This window comes from Salmo salar, unplaced genomic scaffold (genome assembly GCF_905237065.1).
Source record: "Salmo salar unplaced genomic scaffold, Ssal_v3.1, whole genome shotgun sequence".
In the NCBI taxonomy this organism is placed as follows: Eukaryota; Metazoa; Chordata; class Actinopteri; order Salmoniformes; family Salmonidae; genus Salmo; species Salmo salar.
Window position 1 is genome coordinate 1 of NW_025548095.1, and position 20114 is coordinate 20114.

Here is a 20114-nt window from a genome sequence, read left to right on the forward strand (position 1 = left end):
AAGAACCAAAAGTTCAGTCATGTTGTAATAGTCTGATGACAACAGTTTAGGTTGATGATTTAACAGGCAGATAGAACTGGGATAGAAGCTGTTCTAGAACCTGTGGTCCAGAAACTGATTTAACAGGCAGATAGAACTGGGATAGAAGCTGTTCTAGAACCTGTGGTTCAGAAACTGATTTAACAGGCAGATAGAACTGCGGATAGAAGCTGTTCTAGAACCTGTGGTCCAGAAACTGATTTAACAGGCAGATAGAACTGGGATAGAAGCTGTTCTAGAACCTGTGGTCCAGAAACTGATTTAACAGGCAGATAGAACTGGGATAGAAGCTGTTCTAGAACCTGTGGTCCAGAAACTGATTTAACAGGCAGATAGAACTGGGATAGAAGCTGTTCTAGAACCTGTGGTCCAGAAACTGATTTAACAGGCAGATAGAACTGGGATAGAAGCTGTTCTAGAACCTGTGGTCCAGAAACTGATTTAACAGGCAGATAGAACTGGGATAGAAGCTGTTCTAGAACCTGTGGTCCAGAAACTGATTTAACAGGCAGATAGAACTGGGATAGAAGCTGTTCTAGAACCTGTGGTCCAGAAACTGATTTAACAGACAGATAGAACTGGGATAGAAGCTGTTCTAGAACCTGTGGTTCAGAAACTGATTTAACAGGCAGATAGAACTGGGATAGAAGCTGTTCTAGAACCTGTGGTCCAGAAACTGATTTAACAGGCAGACAGAACTGGGATAGAAGCTGTTCTAGAACCTGTGGTCCAGAAACTGATTTAACAGGCAGATAGAACTGGGATAGAAGCTGTTCTAGAACCTGTGGTTCAGAAACTGATTTAACAGGCAGATAGAACTGGGATAGAAGCTGTTCTAGAACCTGTGGTTCAGAAACTGATTTAACAGGCAGATAGAACTGGGATAGAAGCTGTTCTAGAACCTGTGATCCAGAAACTGATTTAACAGGCAGGCAGAACTGGGATAGAAGCTGTTCTAGAACCTGTGGTCCAGAAACTGATTTAACAGGCAGATAGAACTGGGATAGAAGCTGTTCTAGAACCTGTGGTCCAGAAACTGATTTAACAGGCAGATAGAACTGGGATAGAAGCTGTTCTAGTAACCTGTGGTCCAGAAACTGATTTAACAGGCAGATAGAACTGGGATAGAAGCTGTTCTACAACCTGTGGTCCAGAAACTGCCCTAGCAACCACTGGTCCTCACTAGACTGGTGGCCTGCATGTCTATTTTTTCATTGGCGTTTTTCAGGTTTTGAAATGAAATCTTTGTGGGACCACTTGGTGCTGGAATGAGGTCTATATTTGTTGCCAATTCTATCAGAAGTGATGGTCCTCATTTGAAGGTCCTGTGTGTGTGTGTGTGTGTGTGTGTGTGTGTGTGTGTGTGTGTGTGTGTGTGTGTGTGTGTGTGTGTGTGTGTGTGTGTGTGTGTGTGTGGTTGTGTTTTTGTGTGTGTTGTGTGTGTGTGTGTGTATTTTTGTGTGTGTGTCCAATGTGTGTGTGTGTGTTTGTGTGTGTGTGTGTGTGTGTGTGTGTGTGTGTGTGTGTGTGTGTGTGTGTGTGTGTGTGTGTGTGTGTGTGTGTGTCCAGTGTTTGTGTGTGTCCAGTGTGTGTATGTGTTCATGTGTGTATAAATGTGTGGGGTGTGTGTGTGTGTGTGTGTGTGTGTGTGTGTGTGTGTGTGTGTGTGTGTGTGTGTGTGTGTGTGTGTGTGTGTGTGTGTGTGTGTGTGTGTGTGTGCGTGTCCATGTGCGTGTGTGTGTGTGTGTGTGTGTGTGTGTGTGTGTGAGTGTGTGTGTGTGTGTGTGTGTGTGTGTGTGAGTGTGTGCGTCCAATGTGTGTATGTGTCCAGTGTGTGTATGTGTTATTATTTACAGGGACAATGAGGTGTCAAACCAAACCCTAAACCCTGGATAGAGGGGCTCAGTGAATGTGGAGGTGAATGTGATCAGGAGGGTCAGTGTGTCAGAGGAGGCTCTATAGAAGGACAGAGTGCCGGCTGACCAGTCCAGATACACTCCTACTCTGTGGGAGCTGGAGGGGCGGACGTCTATGGTAGTGAGATGATTATTATGCCAGGCTCTGTAACTGTTGTCAGAGCAGAACAGACTCCAGGACTTGTCATTCCATCCAATCCTACAGTCATTATCCTCTCCTGTCCTGCTGATTCCTTTATATGTCACTCCTATAACAGCCCCTCTCCCACTCCACTCTACCTCCCAGTAACAGCGCCCAGTCAGACCCTCTCTACACAGCACCTGTTTAAGGTCCTCAAATCTCTTTGGGTGATCAGGATACGGCTGCTCCTCTCTCCTACAAGTCACCTTTCTGTTCTCCTCAGACAGAGAGAGGAGTCTGTGTACTGTGTTTGGGTCCAGTGTGAGATCACAGACATCTGATGGATGAAACCAGACACAATATTAGAAATCATCATCATTCACATTAGAATGTTAACTCACTTTTCACTAATTCATTTAATGTAGATGTTTCTAGGTATCAAAAGGAGAAGTTAAGGTAACTTGAGACTTGTTGAATGATCATATGTTATACTGTATGGTAATATAAAACACACTTATTCACAATAATTACACCACACCAACACACACACACACACACACACACACACACACACACACACACACACACACACACACACACACACACACACACACACTCGCACACAGACACACACACACACACGGTCATATCAACTCTTTGTAAACGTTGGTGTCCCTGATTTGTGCTTCTGTAGAACTACAGCTGATGTTTAATATGACCAAGTCAGTAATGATGGTGGTCTTTGAACCTGTTAGGGCTAGGGGGCAGCATTGACACGGCTGGATAAAAAACATACCCGATTTAATCTGGTTACCACTCCTACTCAGTAACTAGAATATGCATATACTTATTACATATGGATAGAAAACACCCTAAATTTTCTAAAACTGTTTGAATGGTGTCTGTGAGTATAACAGAACTCAAATGGCAGGTCAAAACCTGAGAGATTCCTTTACAGGAAGTGGCCTGTCTGACCATTTCTGGAACTTCTTTGCCATCTCTATCATTTACTAAGGATCTCTGCTCTAACGTGACACTTCCCACGTCTTCCATAGGCTCTCAGAGCCCGGGAAAAAGAGAATGTCGTCATTCCAGCCCAAGGCTGAAACACATTATCGCCTTTCTCAAGTGGCCCATCAAGAGACACTAGCTTATGCGCGTGACCCCGACCGCCCCCGCCTTTGGGATTTTTTCCTCTGTTTGCCGAAAAGGAGATTCCCTGTCGGAATATTATCGCTTTTCTACGAGAAAAATGACGTAAAAATTGATTTTAAACAGCGGTTGACATGCTTCGACGTACGGCAATGGAATACTTTGAATTTTATTGTCAGGAATTGCGCCAAGCGCGACACTTCTTTACTATTTCGGATAGTGTCTGGAACGCGATACGAACAAAACGCCGCTATTCGGATATAACGATGGATTATTTTGGACCAAACCAACATTTGTTATTGAAGTAGACGTCCTGGGTGTGCATTCTGACGAAGACAACAAAAGGTAATGACATTTTTATAATAGTAAATATGATTATGGTGAGTGCTAAACTTGCCGGGTGTCTAAATAGCGAGCCCGTGATGCCTGGGCTATGTACTTAGAATATTGCAAAATGTGCTTTCACCAAAAAGCTATTTTAAAATCGGACATATCGAGTGCATAGAGGAGGTCTGTATCTATAATTCTTAAAATAATTGTTATGCTTTTTGTGAACGTTTATCGTGAGTAATTTAGTAAAATGTTAGCGAATTCCCCGTAAGTTTGCGGGGGGTATGCTAGTTCTGAACGTCACATGCTAATGTAAAAAGCTGGTTTTTGATATAAATATGAACTTGATTGAACAAAACATGCATGTATTGTATAACATAATGTCCTAGGGTTGTCATCTGATGAAGATCATCAAAGGTGAGTGCTGCATTTAGCTGTCTTCTGGGTTTTGGTGACATTATATGCTGGCTTGAAAAATGGGTGTCTGATTATTTCTGGCTTGGTACTCTGCTGACATAATCTAATGTTTTGCTTTCGTTGTAAAGCCTTTTTGAAATCGGACAGTGTGGTTAGATTAACGAGAGTCTTATCTTTAAATGGCTGTAAAATAGTCATATGTTTGAGAAATTGAAGTAATAGGATTTTGAAGATTTTGAAAATCGCGCCACAGGCTGGCAGTGGCTGTTACGTAGGTGGGACGAATTCGTCCCGCCGGTCCCATAGAGGTTAACTTGAATTAAGACTTATTCTTAGTCATATTCTTCACAGCAGTCAACACTCACATTTTCTAAGTCCAGGTTTCATTCTGTTCTCTCCACCATGTTCCACACTGTAGCGGTAAGCAGAAGAACAGACAGTCATTGAGGGATACACCTGAACTCACACACACACACACACACACACACACACACACACACACACACACACACACACACACACACACACACACACACACACACACACACACACACACACACACACACACACACACACACACACACACACACACACACACACACCTTTGTCCAAGTGGTGGTAAGAATGTTTGTCTTAACTAGCCTGAAAAGTCAAACATGTCTGATATGAACATTGACATAAACCCTCCACATACTTGAGTTTCTCCAGTCTGCAGTGTGGATCCTCCAGTCCAGCAGAGAGCAGTCTGACTCCTGAGTCTCCTGGGTGATTGTAGCTCAGGTCCAGCTCTCTCAGGTGTGAGGGGTTTGACCTCAGAGCTGAGACCAGAGAAGCACAGCCTTCCTCTGTGACTAGACAGCCTGACAGCCTGCAAAGAGTCAAATCATATTAAAATCACACTGCTATTCTTTGTTGGTGAAAATAGTGGCAGTATATTTCTTCAACATATTCAGATATATCAGTGTCCTGAAACCTGACATATCTATTCATAAATTAAAGTATCATATTATAAATTACAAATGATCAAAGTTTTGCCTGCAGATAGAAACATGTATAATACAAATATTTGAGTAGACTGACCAGACCAGTTTAAAAGCAGTATCAGTCAAAAGACAGACAGTGAGGTATCAGATTTAGATTGTATTGAGTATACAGTCCACACCATATCTATTTTGACAGTGAAGATAACATTTTAAATGTGGCTCTAAACTCCAACATTTTGGATTTCAGATCAAATGTTTCATATGAGGTGACAGTATATAATGTCACCTTTAATTTGAGGATATATTCATACATATCTGATTCACCATTTAGACAAATAAAAGCACTTTATGTATCTAGTCCCCCTATTTAAATAAGTCATAAGTATTCTGACCAATTAAATCATAGTGTATTAAAATAGTCTAAAGTTTAGTATTTGGTCCCATATTCCATGAAAGCAACGACTACATCAAGCTTGTGACTCAAACTCGTTGTTTGCATTTGCAGATTATTTTGGTTGTGTTTTGGGTTGTGTTTTGCCCAATATTAAAATGGTGGATGTTTTCTAAGTGAGAAGAAACATGCTGGAGCATAGCACCACATTTAAAACTGTAAGCTTCACTGTCCAAACACATATGGTGTGGACTATGTGTGTCTGGTAAACACATGTGGATCTGGTGAACAGTTATCACTTGTTGACCAACTACAGGAATACTGACCTCAGAGTCTCCAGTCTGCAGTGTGGATCCTCCAGTCCAGCAGAGAGCAGCTCCACTCCTGAATCCTTCAGGTCATTGTTACTCAGATCCAGCTCTCTCAGGTGTGAGGGGTTTGACTTCAGAGCTGAGACCAGAGAAGCACAGCCTTCCTCTGTGACTAGACAGCCTGACAGCCTGCAAAGAGTCAAATCATATTAAAACCACACTGCTATTCTTTGGTGGTGAAAATAGTGGCAGTATATTTTTTCAACATATGAAACCTTCCATATCTATTCGTAAATTAATATATTGTCATTAAAAATGACAAATGATCAAAGTATTGCCTGCAGATAGAAACATGTAAAGGACAAATATTTGAGTAGACTGACCAGACCAGTTTAAAAGCAGTATCAGTCAAAAGACAGACAGTGAGGTATCAGATTTAAATTGTATTGAGTATACAGTCCACACCATATCTATTTTGACAGTGAAGATAACATTTTAAATGTGGCTCTAAACTCCAACATTTTGGATTTCAGATCAAATGTTTCATATGAGGTGACAGTATATAATGTCAACTTTTATTTGAGGATATTTTCATACATATCTGTTTCACCATTTAGAAAAATGAAAGCACTTTATGTATCTAGTCCCCCTATTTGAAGAAGTCATAAGTATTCTGACCAATTCATTTATAGTGTATTAAAGTAGTCAATAGATTAGTGTTTGGTTGTAAACTACTTGGTTGCATTTGCAGTTTGTTTTGGTTGTGTTTTGCCCAATAATAAAATGGTGGATGATGACTGGATTAATCTTCTGTCTAAGTGAGTAGATAACATGTTTCTGAACACTACTAAATGAATCCTGATGATAACATGATTAATACAAATCATGAATGAATCATGAATAATAATGAGTGAGAAAGTGACAGAGGCTACAACAAAACATGCTAACCTCTCACCATTACCAATAACAGAGGCTACAACAAAACATGCTAACCTCTCACCATTACCAATAACAGAGGATACAACAAAACATGCTAACCTCTCACCATTACCAATAACAGAGGATACAACAAAACATGCTAACCTCTCACCATTACCAATAACAGAAGCTACAACAAAACATGCTAACCTCTCACCATTACCAATGACAGAGGATACAACAAAACATGCTAACCTCTCACCATTACCAATAACAGAGGCTAAAACAAAACATGCTAACCTCTCACCATTACCAATAACAGAGGCTACAACAAAACATGCTAACCTCTCACCATTACCAATAACAGAGGCTACAACAAAACATGCTAACCTCTCACCATTACCAATAACAGAGGATACAACAAAACATGCTAACCTCTCACCATTACCAATAACAGAGGATGCAACAAAACATGCTAATCTCTCACCATTACCAATAACAGAGGCTACAACAAAACATGCTAACCTCTCACCATTACCAATAACAGAGGATACAACAAAACATACTAACCTCTCACCATTACCAATAACAGAGGATACAACAAAACATGCTAACCTCTCACCATTACCAATAACAGAGGCTACAACAAAACATGCTAACCTCATGCTAACTTCTCACCATTACCAATAACAGAGGCTACAACAAAACATGCTAACCTCTCACAATTACCAATAACAGAGGCTACAACAAAACATGCTAACCTCTCACCATTACCAATAACAGAGGCTACAACAAAACATGCTAACCTCTCACCATTACCAATAACAGAGGCTACAACAAAACATGCTAACCTCTCACCATTACCAATAACAGAGGCTACAACAAAACATGCTAACCTCTCACCATTACCAATAACAGAGGCTACAACAAAACATGCTAATCTCTCACCATTACTAATAACAGAGGCTCATTCCTCATTATTCACAATTCATTCCTGATTATTCATATTAATAGTAGCATCCACATGAATGTAGAGGTGTTCAGAAACATTCACTGTCCAAACACATATGGTGTGGACTATACTGTGTGCCTGGTGAACACATGTGGATCTGGTGAACAGTTATCACTTGTTGACCAACTACAGGAATACTGACCTCAGAGTCTTCAGTTTGCAGTGGGGATTTCCCAGGCCAGCAGAGAGCAGCTCCACTCCTGAATCATTCAGGTCATTGTTACTCAGGTCCAGCTCTCTCAGGTGTGAGGGGTTTGACTTCAGAGCTGAGGCCAGAGGAGCACAGCCTTCCTCTGTGACTAGACAGCCTGACAGCCTGACAAAGAGATCATCATGACTTCACAAACACACTGTTGATTTTAACACCAGTAGTGTAGAAGGACAATGGCAGATGCATTTGGTTTATTCTCTCAAACAACATATAGATGTATCTTCCGTCTCTTAGAATTGTATGGTCATATTGTAACACTAGATGTGAAAATAGACTGATTCAATATGTTATGCAATATAATATTATATACATATTCTAATACATATAATATTTCTTCCTGATGAATAGTTCTTATATGTCATTGTATGTACTCACAGAGCAGTTCTGGAGGCTTTGACCACTGGCAGCAGCCTCAGAAGACCTTCCTCTGATCTGGAGTATTTCTTCAGGTCAAACACATCCAGCTCCTTTTCTGAAGTCAGCAATACAAAGACCAGAGCTGACCACTGTGCAGGTAACAGGTTGGGTTTTGAGAGACTTCCTGATCTCAGGTAGCTTTGGATCTCCTCCACTAGAGAATGGTCATTGAGTTCATTCAGACAGTGGAACAGATTGATGCTCCTCTCTGGAGAGGGATTCTCCCTGATCTTCTCCTTGATGTACTTGACTGTTTTTTCATGGCTCTGTGAGCTGCTTCTTGTCTTTGTCAGTAGATCTCGTAAGTGCTTCTGATTGGACTCCAGTGAGAGTCCCAGAAGGAAGCGGAGGAACAGGTCCAGGTTTCCTGTCTCACTTTGTAAGGCTTTATCCACAGCACTCTTGTAGAAAGTAACGTCAGGCTCATCTTTTGTTTGCAGTTTGTCCATTAGATTCTCATTGTTGTTGATGAATGAGAGGAACACATATACAGCAGCCAGAAACTCCTGAATGCTCAGATGAACAAAGCAGTACACCTTGTACTGGTACAGCCCACATTCCTCTTTAAAGAGCTGTGTGCACAATCCTGAGTACACCGAGGCTTCATTGACATCAATGCCAGCCTCTTTCAGGTCTTCTTCATAGAAAATCAGATTGCCATTCACAAGCTGTTGAAAAGCCAGTTTTCCCAGTGACAGAATGCTATCTTTATTCGAATGTGGAGCAGTCTCTTCGTTCCAAGGATACTTTTCATTTTTCTGTTTGGTATGAAACTCCACAAGGTGTGTGTACATCTCAGTCAGAGTCTTGGGCATCTCTTCTCTCTTATGTTTTAGCATGTGTTCAAGGACTGTTGCAGAAATCCAACAGAAGACTGGAATGTGGCACATGATGTGGAGGCTCCTTGATGTCTTTATGTGTGAGATGATTCTGCTGGCCAGGTCCTCATCACTGAATCTCTTCCTGAAGTACTCCTCCTTCTGTGGGTCATTAAACCCTCGTACCTCTGTCACCTGGTCAACACACCCTGAAGGGATCTTATTGGCTGCTGCAGGTCGGGTAGTTATCCAGAGGAGAGCAGAGGAAAGCAGATTTCCCTTGATGAGATTTGTCAGCAGAACATCCACTGAGGTTGACTCTGTGACGTCACAACAGATCTTGTTCTTCTGGAAGTCTAGGGGCAGTCGGCACTCATCCAGACCATCAAAGATGAACAGAACTTTGTACTTGTCGAAGTTGGAGATTCTTGATTCTTTGGTTTCCATTGAGAAGTGATTGAGAAGTTCAATGAAAGTGATTTTCCCCTTTCATCAAATTCAGCTCCCGGAAAGGGAATGAAAATACAAATTGGACATCCTGATTTGCTTTTCCTTCAGCCCAGTCAAGAATGAACTTCTGCACAGAGACTGTTTTTCCAATGCCAGCGACTCCCTTTGTCAGCACAGTTCTGATAAGTTTGTCTTGTCCAGTTAAGGGTTTGAAGATGTCGTTACATTTGATTGCAGTCTCTGGTCTTGCTTGTTTCCTGGTTGTTGTCTCAATCTGTCTCAGCTCATGTTCATTATTGACCTCTCCTGTTCCTCCCTCTGTGATGTAGAGCTCTGTGTAGATCTTATTGAGAAGTGTTGGGTTTCCTTGTTTAGCGATCCCCTCAAATACACATTGAAACTTCTTCTTTAGATTAGATTTGAGTTCACGTTGGCAAATCACAGCAACCTCATCTGAATGAAGAAATTACACAGAGGATATTAATATTACATCTGTTTTAATGCCTACAGTATTGTAAGACTGTTATAAAGTTTTAAATTATGATAATTTTTTCTCTTAACTGACTGTATAAATGTGTAAATGTTTTCATAATGCATTACAGACTGGTGTGAATGATTATATTATTATTGGTATTATTGATGGTATTATTAATGCTGTCTCTCTCTCTCTAAAATAATCAACACAACACATCCCTGCTGCTACTTGATGAGGTCACTAGGTGTTGTGTTAAGGCTGCTACAATATCATTGAGATACACAGCTATTTTAGCTGTACTTTAGCTACAGCTTTTAAATGTTATAAAACAGCATTCAACATGAGGCAGACAGATCTTACATTTCTCCAGTGTGTCAGCAAGCTCCTTCTGGTTCATTTTCCTCAGGACGTGCAGTGTGATCTTCAGAGCCCCCTCTCTGGCACTGCTCTCCTGCTTCTCATCTTCAGTGTCCACCACTTCCTTATCCTGCTTCTGACTCTCAAAGCCTTCTGGGAGTTCTGGACTAAGAGTCCTCTTGAACATCTTCAGCTCGTTCTTCACAAATGTAATAATATTCTCTTCAAGCAACTGAAATAAATGATGTAAATAAGTTAAGCAAGAGACAAAATGCTTTCTCATTAACACATTAATGAATGATTGACAGATCAACTTTACTTGAGGTAAACAAAAACAAATGTACATAACAGGACCACATACACTGAATATGGAGGCCAGGTCTGTTTGATGACTCTGGGAAGACTGACCACTGAGAATCTCTGACTCTGATCTCTCCTGTTGGTTTCTGTGGACAAAACATGAGATTACATCTTCTCAACCAGGGAGTGCACAACACACACACACACACACACACACACACACACACACACACACACACACACACACACACACACACACACACACACACACACACACACACACACACACACACACACACACACACACACACACACACACACACACGTGGAGGGGAACGTTGTGTTTGTTTAATATTGTTTTAGGACTGTGAAAATGGATAAAAGGATTAGCCTATGGATTTGAAAAGATGGAGGGGGAAAAGATAGAGAGGTGTTGTTTAACTCACTATGACCCATGAGTTCTTCTTACCTCTGTTCAGTAGAAAAGTCTCCCTCTCTAAAGGATATAGGAGGTTCCATAGACCAGTCACTCTTCATGGACACACAGCTGGTTACAGAGGAGGTTGGTCTCTCCTGCTTGATTGGTCTTCAACACAACAGAGACAAACATTACATCTTTCATTTACTCTGATCTCAGATGGGAAACATAAGAAGAGTTCCAACATGCAACATATCATTTTACAGAAATGTTCGGAAATTTTCCTTTTATGGTTTAAAGAAATTATGGAAGAGATTGGTGTGTTATTTCACTATCTAATCATGGCATGGCGTTGTTCAGTGACAGACATGTATTTGTTTAAAATCTATCACTTGATGGTTTCATTTCAGAGAGAGAAATAATGTTTTTTTGCTAAATGCTATATATCTGCCTCACTCTCAGAGAAATCAGTAGTACTGCCAGGTTTAACACAGTAATAATATATATCTGCCTCACAGAGAAATCAGTAGTACTGCTAGGTTTAATACAGTAATAATATATATCTGCCTCTCAGAGAAATCAGTAGTACTGCTAGGTTTAATACAGTAATAATATATATCTGCCTCTCAGAGAAATCAGTAGTACTGCTAGGTTTAATACAGTAATAATATATATCTGCCTCACTCTCAGAGAAATCAGTAGTACTGCTAGGTTTAACACAGTAATAATATATATCTGCCTCACTCTCAGAGAAATCAGTAGTACTGCTAGGTTTAACACAGTAATAGTATATTTCTGTCTCACTCTCAGAGATCAGGCTATACGGAGTACCAGTACTGAGTCAATGTGCAGGGGTACCAGGTAGTTGAGGTAATAATGATACTATAAGGAGTACCAGTACTGAGTCAATGTGCAGGGGTACCAGGTAGTTGAGGTAATAATGATACTATAAGGAGTACCAGTACTGAGTCAATATGCAGGGGTACCAGGTAGTTGAGGTAATAATGAGACTATAAGGAGTACCAGTACTGAGTCAATGTGCAGGGGTACCAGGTAGTTGAGGTAATAATGAGACTATAAGGAGTACCAGTACTGAGTCAATGTGCAGGGGTACCAGGTAGTTGAGGTAATAATGAGGCTATAAGGATTACCAGTACTGAGTCAATGTGCAGGGGTACCAGGTAGTTGAGGTAATAATGAGACTATAAGGAGTACCAGTACTGAGTCAATGTGCAGGGGTACCAGGTAGTTGAGGTAATAATGAGACTATAAGGAGTACCAGTACTGAGTCAATGTGCAGGGGTACCAGGTAGTTGAGGTAATAATGAGGCTATAAGGATTACCAGTACTGAGTCAATGTGCAGGGGTACCAGGTAGTTGAGGTAATAATGAGACTATAAGGAGTACCAGTACTGAGTCAATGTGCAGGGGTACCAGGTAGTTGAGGTAATAATGAGACTATAAGGAGTACCAGTACTGAGTCAATGTGCAGGGGTACCAGGTAGTTGAGGTAATAATGAGACTATAAGGAGTACCAGTACTGAGTCAATGTGCAGGGTACCAGGTAGTTGAGGTAATAATGAGACTATAAGGAGTACCAGTACTGAGTCAATGTGCAGGGTACCAGGTAGTTGAGGTAATAATGAGGCTATAATTGAGGTAATATGTACATGTAAGTAGGGGTAAAAGTGACTAGGCAATCAGGATAGAGATTACATGTCCTCATCCAGGGAGAGCACACACACACACACACACACACACACACACACACACACACACACACACACACACACACACACACACACACACACACACACACACACACACACACACACACACACACACACACACACACACAGGGAGGGAATGTTGTGTTTGTTTAATATTGTTTAAGGACTATGAAAATTGAAAAAATAAATGGGAAAATGGGAGAGGAGAAATGACTAGAGACAGTGTTGTTCAACTCACTGACCATGACCCATGAGTTCTTCTTACCTTTGTTCAGTAGAAAAGTCTCCCTCTCTAAAGTATATAGGTTCACCCATAGACTTGTCACTCTTCATGGACACACAGCTGGGTACAGGGGAGGCTGGTCTCTCCTGCTTGATTGGACTTCAACACAACAGAGACAAACATTACATCTCTCATCTACTCTGATCTCAGATGGGAAACATAAGAAGAGTTCCAAAACGCAACATATCACTTTACAGAAATGAGCTTTTATGGTTTAAAGAAATTATGTATTAATTATTACATCTCTCACAGACAAGGATTTGTTTAAAATCTATCACTTGATGGTTTCATTTCAGAGAGACAAAAATCATGTTTTTTTATGCAAAATGCTATATATCTCCCTCACTCTCAAATGTGACCGACCGGCTCAATTTGGTAATTAACTAAATAACTACATATATAGTGATTTTGGTTTATGTCAGTTTAATTGTTTGTTATGGTATAAGTTGTTATTTTATGATTGTAAGTGATAAAATTAACTAGTAATTCTCAGTAATTACTACTTTAGTAAGGAATAACACATTTTTTCAGCACTACTGCAGTTGCTAAATAATTCCAATAGATGGGAACATAAGACCACAATGACATTTCAGAATATTAGTTTAGTTTTCTCCCTGGATACACCACCACTCCCCACGCTTCCTGCAGAACCCCTGCAGTACCTCCGCAGACCCCGGATTGAGAACCCCTGATTTAGCAGATGCTCTTATCCAGAGAGATTTACAGTAAGTGCATTCACCTTAAGATAGCTATTTATTTAGGAAATAAACTAAATCAAGTATTCATAAAATTGTCATCTTACCTCTTAGCTTTGGTGTCATGTCCCCCAGAGAGATGCATTTTGGAGGCAGGGCCCCCCTCCTCTCTCTCCCCAGAGAGACTCATTTTAGAGGCAGGACCCCCCTCCTCTCTCTCCCCAGAGAGACTCATTTTAGAGGCAGGGCCCCCCTCCTCTCTCTCCCCAGAGAGACTCATTTTAGAGGCGGGGCCCCCCTCCTCTCTCTCCCCAGAGAGTCTCATTTTAGAGGCAGGTCCCTCCTCTCTCTCCCCAGAGAGACTCATTTTAGAGCACTGACCCCTAAACAGAGATCCAACATGTTGGTTGTGGTTAACACAGTGACAACTAAACAGAGATCCAACATGTTGGTTGTGGTTAACACAGTGACAACTAAACAGAGATCCAGCATGTTGGTTGTGGTTAACACAGTGACAACTAAACAGAGATCCAACATGTTGGTTGTGGTCAACACAGTGACAACTAAACAGAGATCCAACATGTTGGTTGTGGTCAACACAGTGACAACTAAACAGAGATCCAGCATGTTGGTTGTGATTAACACAGTGACAACTAAACAGAGATCCAGCATGTTGGTTGTGATTAACACAGTGACAACTAAACAGAGATCCAGCATGTTGGTTGTGGTTAACACAGTGACAACTAAACAGAGATCCAGGATGTTGGTTGTGGTTAACACAGTGACAACTAAACAGAGATCCAGCATGTTGGTTAACACAGTGACAACTAAACAGAGATCCAGCATGTTGGTTGTGGTTAACACAGTGACAACTAAACAGAGATCCAGCATGTTGGTTGTGGTTAACACAGTGACAACTAAACAGAGATCCAGCATGTTGGTTGTGGTTAACACAGTGACAACTAAACAGAGATCCAGCATGTTGGTTGTGGTTAACACAGTCATTCTTTAATGTCAATTGTTGTAATTTATTAATTATCTCTTATCTCTTATGAAACATTTACTAACAGACACATGGAAACAGTCAGGTGATTTAAAGCATCACATGAACATGTAGTTGTGACATTTCATCTCCATGGTAACTGTCAATAATAATAATAATAAGTCACTGTTTGTTAAGGTAGTTATAGACAGAACAACTATAATAATAATAATATGTCACTGTTAAGGTAGTTATAGACAGAACAGCAACAATAATAACAATAATAATAATAAGTCACTGTTTGTTAAGGTAGTTATAGACAGAACAACAACAATAATAATAATAATAATAATAATAATAATAATAATAATAACAATAAGTCACTGTTTGTTAAGGTAGTTATAGACAGAACAACAACAATAATAATAATAATAATAATAATAATAATAATAATAATAACAATAAGTCACTGTTTGTTAAGGTAGTTATAGACAGAACAGCAACAATAATAATAATAATAATAATAATAATAATAATAATAATAATAATAATAAGTCACTGTTTGTTAAGGTAGTTATAGACAGAACAACAACAATAATAATAATAATAATAATAATAATAATAATAATAATAATAATAATTAGTCTCTGTTTGTTAAGGTAGTTATAGACAGAACAGCAACAACAATAATAATAATAATAATAATAATTAGTCTCTGTTTGTTAAGGTAGTTATAGACAGTACAGCAACACAAGGCCATGTCTCACACGTATTTGTATTCACTAACAGTAGGCTATTTATTGTCTTTCAATCTGTTCTTTTCTAAACGTATCTGAGAATGTAGACAGAAGGGCTAAAACGGACATGATTGATCCGAGGAGGAAATTGTTGATCCATTCAGAAATGTTTTATGCATCAAGTGAGAGATGTTATATTATGTAAAGTAGGCTAGGTTATAATGTATAATAGCAGTTTGTTAGTGATATGCAGATCAAGGTCTATACCTCGGCTATAGCCTACATATCATAGATGACCAGTCTAAACCTGTTCAGATCAACATAATGTTATAGTCCTACCAGTAGCAGGACAGAGAATGTACTGTATATAACCTACATATCATAGATGACCAGTCTAAACCTGTTCAGATCAACATAATGTTATAGTCCTACCAGTAGCAGGACAGAGAATGTACTGTATATAACCTACATATCATAGATGACCAGTCTAAACCTGTTCAGATCAACATAATGTTATAGTCCTACCAGTAGCAGGACAGAGAATGTACTGTATATAACCTACATATCATAGATGACCAGTCTAAACCTGTTCAGATCAACATAATGTTATAGTCCTACCAGTAGCAGGACAGAGAATGTACTGTATATAACCTACATATCATAGATGACCAGCCTAAACTTGTTCAGATCAACATAATGTTATAGTCCTACCAGTAGCAGGACAGAGAATGTACTGTATATAACCTACATATCATAGATGACCAGTCTAAACCTGTTCAGATCAGTTCACAGAGACCATCAGGTTTGTCGGCATGATAAGTGATCATAGCCTTATAATAGTTTGTAGGTAGTCTAGACCAACAGTACGAGAGTCTGCCCGTCTTTCCTACATACCAACACATTTATTCAATGTCACAGAGAAATATGTGCCACAGTTTCAACAGCCATTTTTGTAACTGCGTAGACAACACACTTACTTTCACGTTCATATGAGGAAATCACAAAACTTCTGACAGTCACTGGTGCAGCCGCCTGTTTTCTTGCAGATGAAGTAGCTTTCACAGGCAGCTCATTCAACCAGCCTAAACAACAGGAAATACAAGATGTCAAATGGTCAAAAGTGAATCTCAATATAGCCATATACATTAGAGAGAGGTATATTGCTGCAGATGTTGGATCTTAATTTGAGCCAGTTTGCTACACCAGGAAAATAATCCTGCAGAAACAGGACATTTGAATTATTGTGTGGATTATAATTAATGAACAGTTTTAAAATGGAAAAGTGGAATTTATCATCTTCAGAAACCTTTTCTAAAGTTTAATTACACTCAAATACATTACACGTTTAGTTTTTCTGCAACAGGGTGATCAAATTAAGATCCTACATCTGTACAGAGTTTATGTCTTTATCTGAAAAGGGCAGTTTGAGTTATTAGCAATAACATTGCAACTGTCAGCTGATGTAAACCTCTGTGATTGGATGTTATAGACCCCCATACATATCCCCATGTACAATTATGTGTACAGATGTAGGATCTTAATTTGATCACCCCCCACTGCAGAATAACTTTCCAGCAATGCAGGAAATGTAAAACTTGTAGTGAATTTGAGGTTTAAAAAGGCTTCTGAAGTTTGTAATTTCCACTTAGAAATTTCAGACTTGAGTTTTCTGTCTCAGTAGTAGTAGACTGTTAGGAGTGTTTTACTGTCATTCACTATACTAACATTACACCAACCTGTCTCAGTAGTAGTAGACTGTTAGGAGTGTTTTACTGTCATTCACTATACTAACATTACATTTCATTTATCTACACACTTTACAATAATCCCTGGCAGGATTCTCACCTTGAAACTTCATTGCGATTTTTTCTGTTCTGTTCTGTATATTCTGATGGGTGAGGCCTGAGCTGGAATGTGAAGCTAACTGAAGCTGGCTAGCTTTAGAAAACCAGTATATCAAGCCTGTATCATAGTATACCCCTCAGGCTACGTTCAGGTTTCAGCAAGAGGCAGGTATCAACATGTCGAGTTGTAGGCAACAACCTGGGTTGTATTCATTAGTTTACTCCACAGCCAACAGTTTTAAGATGTTAAATAAAACATAAACCGTTTACTCTAAACGCTGTACAACGTGACCTAAACGGTTTCTGTTGCCGAAACGTTTTGCTACGGTGGGCACTAATGAATACACACAAACTGTTTTGAGGAAGTGTAAGTTGTTGTTAGTCTCTCGAACAATATTTATGTGTCTCTCTTTCACACAACATACCTTCCTGAGTGAAAAGAGTTAACTGTAGATTATAAAGAGAACATGTTTGTTTGTTGCTTGTTGTGTTTTAAGCCTGTTTTGAGAAGACAAGTCTATAGACCTATGATACAGTACACTCTTAGAATAAAGGGTTCCAAACGGGTCCTCCGGCCGTCCCCGTAGGAGAACGCTTTTGGGTTCCAGGTAGAACCCTTCTGGCTTCCATGTAGAACCCTCTGTGGAAAGGGTTCTTCACGGAACCCAAAAGTGTTCTACCTAGTACCAAAAAAAGGGTTCTACAAAGGGTTCTCCTATGGGGACAGCCAAAGAACCCTTTTAGATTGTAGATAGTGTAGGAGCGATCACCCTGGGGCACCCAGATGGGCACAGAACGAATTCACCCCACGCATCTAATTTATATCAAAAACATTTTAAGGAGAGTAGGACTATTATAACACTGTCCACCAAAAATATCATCAACTATATGAATACACACAACAATACCATCAACTATATTAATACACATGACAATATCACCAACTATATGAATACACACAACAATATCATCAACTATATTAAGAAAAGTATGTTCAGTGGTTTCATACCAAATTACACAGGAAAGAGGAGCTCATTGTAATTTAGAAAACAACAAATTTTACGATATTTTGAAAGATGATTTACAACATCATACATTAATATATACAAATTGTAAAATAACCACAATATACGAAGATATATGAACAATATGTTTTTGAATTTGACTTGCCTACGCCCAGTTAGTGCCATTTTGTATGATTGAACTGTCACATAGCTGTCCCAGGTGAAATGGACTGTTAGATCTGAGTGTTTTACTGTCAGTCAGTATACTAAAATAAAACCAAACATTTAATTTCTCTACACACTTTACAATAATCACTGGGAAGATTCTTACCTTGTAGCCTGAATTCACAGCCAGAACATGTCAAGTCATTGAGATATTTTCCGTTGTGCTGAGAGAGCACCTTCCTGATAACAAGTGGCTCTGTATCTATGTTCTAGGTGCAGTTGATCTTTGGATGCAATAATATCTGGTCAAAGTCTAGTGACACAACACCATAGTATATCATAAACATAACAGCAGTTTAACCTTTGGCCAGTAAAGGCCATGGCATACTATAACATGTAGAATCATTATGATGGATCCAGGTTCATATTATAACATGTAGAATCATTATGATGGATCCAGGTTCATACTATAACATGTAGAATCATTATGATGGATCCAGGTTCATACTATAACATGTAGAATCATTATGATGGATCCAGGTTCATACTATAAAATGTAGAATCATTATGATGGATCCAGGTTCATACTATAACATGTAGAATCATTATGATGGATCCAGGTTCATACTATAACATGTAGAATCATTATGATGGATCCAGGTTCATACTATAACATGTAGAATCATTATGATGGATCCAGGTTCATACTATAACATGTAGAATCATTATGATGGATCCAGGTTCATACTATAACATGTAGAATCATTATGATGGATCCAGGTTCATACTATAACATGTAGAATCATTATGATGGATCCAGGTTCATACTATAACATGTAGAATCATTATGATGGATCCAGGTTCATACTATAACATGTAGAATCATTATGATGGATCCAGGTTCATACTATAACATGTAGAATCATTATGATGGATCCAGGTTCATACTATAACATGTAGAATCATTATGATGGATCCAGGTTCATACTATAACATGTAGAATCATTATGATGGATCCAGGTTCATACTATAACATTTAGAATCATTATGATGGATCCAGGTTCATACTATAACATGTAGAATCATTATGATGGATCCAGGTTCATACTATAACATGTAGAATCATTATGATGGATCCAGTTTCATACTATAACATGTAGAATGATTATGATGGATCCAGTTTCATACTATAACATGTAGAATCATTATGATGGATCCAGGTTCATACTATAACATGTAGAATCATTATGATGGATCCAGGTTCATACTATAACATGGAGAATCATTATGATGGATCCAGGTTCATACTATAACATGTAGAATCATTATGATGGATCCAGGTTCATACTATAACATGGAGAATCATTATGATGGATCCAGGTTCATACTATAACATGTAGAATCATTATGATGGATCCAGGTTTATACTATAACATGTAGAATCATTATGATGGATCCAGGTTCATACTATAACATGTAGAATCATTATGATGGATCCAGGTTCATACTATAACATGTAGAATCATTATGATGGATCCAGGTTCATACTATAACATGTAGAATCATTATGATGGATCCAGGTTCATACTATAACATGTAGAATCATTATGATGGATCCAGGTTCATACTATAACATGT

The 20114-nt window shown here is 39.1% G+C and overlaps 1 protein-coding gene and 2 long non-coding RNA genes across 3 annotated transcripts; all 3 read right to left on the reverse strand.

Moving 5' to 3' along the window:
- Nucleotides 1-1775: 1775 nt before the first annotated feature.
- On the reverse strand, nt 1776-5827 carry LOC106603894 (stonustoxin subunit beta-like; the record flags this gene model as incomplete). Its single annotated transcript, XM_045711912.1, has 4 exons — nt 1776-2413; nt 4341-4387; nt 4670-4843; nt 5676-5827. Coding segments are annotated over 4 exons (897 nt in total), but the record flags the coding sequence as incomplete, so codon positions are not given.
- A 5318-nt stretch (nt 5828-11145) lies between these two features.
- LOC123732643 (uncharacterized) lies at nt 11146-13912 on the reverse strand. The gene is made up of 3 exons (XR_006763319.1): nt 13852-13912; nt 13032-13148; nt 11146-11204 (listed from the first exon to the last, which is right to left on the reverse strand). It is a non-coding gene; the product is annotated as an uncharacterized lncRNA (long non-coding RNA).
- Nucleotides 13913-14048: 136 nt separating this feature from the next.
- On the reverse strand, nt 14049-18720 carry LOC123732644 (uncharacterized). The gene is made up of 3 exons (XR_006763320.1): nt 18643-18720; nt 16441-16545; nt 14049-14127 (listed from the first exon to the last, which is right to left on the reverse strand). It is a non-coding gene; the product is annotated as an uncharacterized lncRNA (long non-coding RNA).
- Between the last annotated feature and the right edge of the window lie 1394 nt (nt 18721-20114).